Raw genomic sequence first — 4,564 nt, 5'->3', positions numbered from 1 at the left:
GGAACATAGCTGAACCATAATCCACTGAAATGATATGTTCTAAGCTGTCTGACTCCACACACCCCGCCTCGCCTCCAGACTTTTATTCTACTGTTCTGTTTTAAAACATTTGGTTATGAAAAGGTACAAATACCAACTTTTCACCTGGAGAAACTGATTTAAGGTTCACAATCAGACCTTAAACCCATTGTTGGAGCTTTGAGCTAACATTTACACTGTACCTTGATGAATGAAAATGGACCTGAACAGAACCTTCATTTCTAACAGTGTGGGATTGTTTTCTTATGAAATGATAGAGAAGGGAATTAATTCTTATCAGCTGTTATTAGAAATACCAAAATACCAAAAAATAGAATAAAGAAAATTGTCTGCTGTGTTTTTTGAACACACATGTGCATCTTCTTGGTTTAAGATTCCTTCGCTTTCATAGTCCGTAAACTGGACCCACTGCCTCCCTAGTGCTGGTCCTGGGTCTTGTAGTCTGAGCGGGTTTCAGCACCGCGGACAGCGTTGCTTCCCCCGCTGTTTCCCCCCACTGAGCGCTTTGCTCTCCTCGTGCTCGCGGTGGCCACTGATGCAGAAATGCATCACGACAGAAGGTCTCAGTCCCTCACACACACACTCACACTCACAGACACGCACACACACTCATACACGCACACACACACAGCGCACACACACACTCACACACACACACAAACACACACACACACACACACACACAAACGCTCATACTCACACTCACTCACACACACACACTCATACACACACACACACAAACACACACACTCACATACACACACTCACACACACACTCTCACACACACACACACACACAAACACTCACACTCACATACTCACACTCACTCAAATACACACATTCAGCAGTGGAGAGCTGCTCTCCAGTCCTCACATCCCAGGACAAACTTCAACTTCTAAAAGTTAGGAGGTTCTAGGCTCGTGTGGAGTAACGAGGTCTGGTCGGAGGCATCAAAGCCCCCGAGACCCTTTTAATTAATGCTGTTGTTGATCCCGCGCGCTGTCAGATGGACTCTTCACCTTCGCGCTGTCCACAGAGACGCGCACCTTCCGGACCCTCCGCGCCTCATTTACAGGCAGGTTTATGCGCTCGCACTGACGTCAATGGAGCGATGTTGGATGTATATAACGGTCCAGCTGCGCGTGCTTCGCTCCCAACGCCACTCGCGAGGACGCGTCCATTCCAAGTGCCCAGCCGTACCTCCAGGAACTCCCGAAGCCTCAGAGAAGCGAAGTAAGTGTCCGTGTTTGGTGTCTTGGTGGTCGGGACTGTTTGTGTTTCAGACTCGCTGTGCCGAGGGAATCGATTACCTGGCGCGTGATACCAACTCTTAATATTTAATGGTTCTGTTTAGTGGACTTTAGTGGTTACTCAGAGAACCGGGACAACTCGGTAAACCATGTGGAGTTTTAAAGGTTCTCCTGAGGGAGGTCCTGTTTATGGTTCTACAACTTTAGAAACTCGTTCAGTAAAGCACTAAAATGGGTTCGACTCTAGCTTTGGTTCTGTGTGGAACCCTGTTTGCCGAGAGTCCGTCTGGTTCTCGGGAACCTCACATTCATTAAAGGACATGTTAGTAAGTTTATCTTTCTTAAACTGTTGGACTGGAGGTTCATGTATATCTGTGGTCCCCTTTAATCCAGCGACGTCCTGCCTGCGTCCAGCATGAAGCCCGTGCCCGCCGTCCTCCTGCTAGCCGCTGTCCTCCTGACCACCCACATCCCACTCAGCGCGTGTCGACCCCGGGACCTGGGCGTTCTGGACGGCCGCGGGTACAAGAAGCAGCTGGACGAAGTGCTGCTGAGGGCGGGGGACAGCGCCGTGTCCTACCTGCTGGGTGAGAAGCTCCTGCAGTACCTGCAGCAGAGGAAGCCCTCGGCGCACCAGAGCGCCTCCATCAGTGCACCTGCAGCGGGGCTGGGACATGGGTTGGGACTGGGACTGGGACTGGGGCTGGGGCTGGGGCAGGGACAGGAACAGGGACAGGGACAGGGACAGGGACTGGGACTGGGACTGGGACAGGGACTGGGACTGGGGTTGAGCGCCGAGGGTCCAGAAAGGGGGCTCTGGCGAGAAGATGAGGGCGGCTCGCGCGAGGAGCTCGTGGGCTTCTCCAAGAGGAGCGAGGAGCCGCCGATATCCATCGACCTGACCTTCCACCTCCTGCGCAACATGATCGAAATGGCGCGGATCGAGAACCAAAGGGAGCAGGCCGAGCTCAACCGCAAGTACCTGGACGAGGTGGGCAAGTAAGGTGGGGGGGGCGAGTCCAGACCAGCCCCTCACACCTCAGCTCGCGCGCTCTCTCCAGGTTCTTGCAAAAACACAAAACAAAAGCATCGCATGCGTCGCCGGAAGCCGCCAGAGCTTTAAGGGAAAAACGTGGCCGAGTCGAGCAGTGACCTTCCCTCCAACAGGACCTCCCGACGGACATCGAGCGCGCGAGTGCGTGTGTGTGTATGTGTGTATGTGTGTGTGTGTGTGTGTGTGTGTGTGTGTCTCCTGCACAGCCCACATCTACACAGATTATCCGTCTTATAGTTCAGTTTCTCTTTAATTGTCAACTCATTTGGTCTTTTACGCTCCGCATAAACTGATGCGCTCAAATGACTTGATTTAAATGAGTCCATTATTCCCTCATTATTAAATATATTAACACAGTGTTTTGTTGCACTTTTGGCTGTTGGATGCAACACCAGTGGTACCAAGTACACAAACCCTGTACTTGAGTTAAAGTAGATCAAGGTAAAATATTACTCCAGTAAAAGTAGAAGTTCCTCCCTTTAGTTCCTCCCTTTCCTCACTTTACTAAAGTATTTACCTTCAAGTGTACTTAAGTATAAAGTAAAAGTACTAAAAGAGTAATTATGGCTCTGATGTCCTGTTATCATTTTTATAACAAGACTCACTTCATGAACTCATTTTAGATGAAAATCCTCCAGTGTCTCTCTTGGTAAACCAGTCTTTTAATAGAACGTCATTAATTAGTGACGCTGACGTCTATGAAAATGATCATAAGCACAAAACACTGAAGGCAAACAGTTTCCATCAGGGAGAACTGAGTGGCTCTGAAATTTTATAAACAAGCAAAGTTTCAGTTTCAGATTTATTTACAACTTAGTTCCAAGTTTCAGTTTAATAAAAACTGGCTTTAAACTCAGGATCACAAATGAGTTTCCTTTACTATATTGATCTGTAGGTCTCTGTTCATAAACATAAACCAGCCCAAACTAATTTACGATAAAATGAAATGGTGTTTGTATAAATTCAGAAAAAAGCCGCATCAGTCACGACTGCATATGTGGACATATTTCTATATTGTGCTCTATTTACACAAAGTTAGGTTAGTTCATCATTTATGTTGAACAGACTCTCCCAAAAGTTTACGCCACTGCGCCGACGTTGAATCGTGTGCTGTACTGGGTCGGTATGACCAACAGGTCAAAACAAACTCTAAACAAAGTGACCGCTGTGCCCTGATTGGTGTTCTTGATGCTCTTGATGGTGCTCTTGCTTTGCGCTTCTTTCGTTTTGGCATGTTACGTTTTTATACACACAGAAACCAAAAGAAACTACAGATTTCTCAAAATGTAGTGGAGGAAAAAGGAAGATATTTGACTTTGACATGTAATGGAGTGAAAGTAAAAAGTCGACCAGAAAAACTTCAGTACAGATACATGAAAAACTACAGAAAGTAATTACATTTACTTAGCTACTTAATTACTTAGTTACTGTCCACAACTGTGCAATATATAGTATTCATGGTGAAATGATGTGAACATTTGAATCAAGTCAGTCTGATACTTCCTTTATTTTCATATTTAATGTTTATCATATATTTGGATTATGTTAATGATGAATGAAATTAAGGAATGATTAAGGTGAACTCAAATTCCATGGAGCTCATCTGACTATTCTGTTAGTTTTTCATAACTTTAGCTGTGGTTTGTGCAGATGGAGATGCTCAAATGCTAAAACTCTTCTATCATTGTAAAAATCACTTTTCGTGGCCTTATTGTGACTATCTGGGTTCCCTGTCTCGATTCTGCCACTCCGGTGTAAATCACACTTGGCCTTCATGGAGAAACATGTGTCCTAATCTGGCTCATCTTAAAACCAAGTGCAGGAAAAATGGTGCCGTGACCCGAACTCTGCATGGCTGGGGAGGGAAATGAATCAGAGCACCTCTGAAATACCAGACATGATAAATGAAATGTTTTTGTGTGCCATGTTTAGCTCTGCTGTACATTGTATGTATATAAATATATATATACTGCTTGACATAATGCAAAAAGTACATAGACAACTTTGTATTTCCATCAAAATGCAGAAATAAATGATACCAAATGCTTTTCCAAGTGCGTGAAACCTCTCAAACCCAAAACTGCACATGCATTTCATATAAGACCATGTGAAGTAAACATGTGATGCAACGTGAAGGTGATTGCGTGTGAGATGTTAACCCCATGAGAAATGACTCTGAATGAATCAGTGATGAGAAAAGCACTGATTGAATATAAAAAG

At 45.4% G+C, this 4,564-nt stretch overlaps 1 protein-coding gene across 1 annotated transcript; it reads left to right on the top strand.

The window, feature by feature from the left end:
- The first annotated feature begins 779 nt into the window (after window positions 1-779).
- Window positions 780-2,873, top strand: uts1 (urotensin 1). Its single transcript, XM_037538102.1, has 2 exons — window positions 780-1,273; window positions 1,684-2,873. Exons 1-2 carry the CDS (start codon window positions 1,047-1,049, stop codon window positions 2,291-2,293), a joined length of 837 nt encoding a protein of 278 aa, XP_037393999.1. The 5' UTR covers window positions 780-1,046; the 3' UTR covers window positions 2,294-2,873.
- Window positions 2,874-4,564: the final 1,691 nt, after the last annotated feature.

The sequence above is a fragment of the Pygocentrus nattereri genome, chromosome 4 (assembly GCF_015220715.1).
Source record: "Pygocentrus nattereri isolate fPygNat1 chromosome 4, fPygNat1.pri, whole genome shotgun sequence".
In the NCBI taxonomy this organism is placed as follows: Eukaryota; Metazoa; Chordata; class Actinopteri; order Characiformes; family Serrasalmidae; genus Pygocentrus; species Pygocentrus nattereri.
Note: the sequence above shows the minus strand (reverse complement) of the source record. Positions and strands in the feature narration are given on the sequence as shown.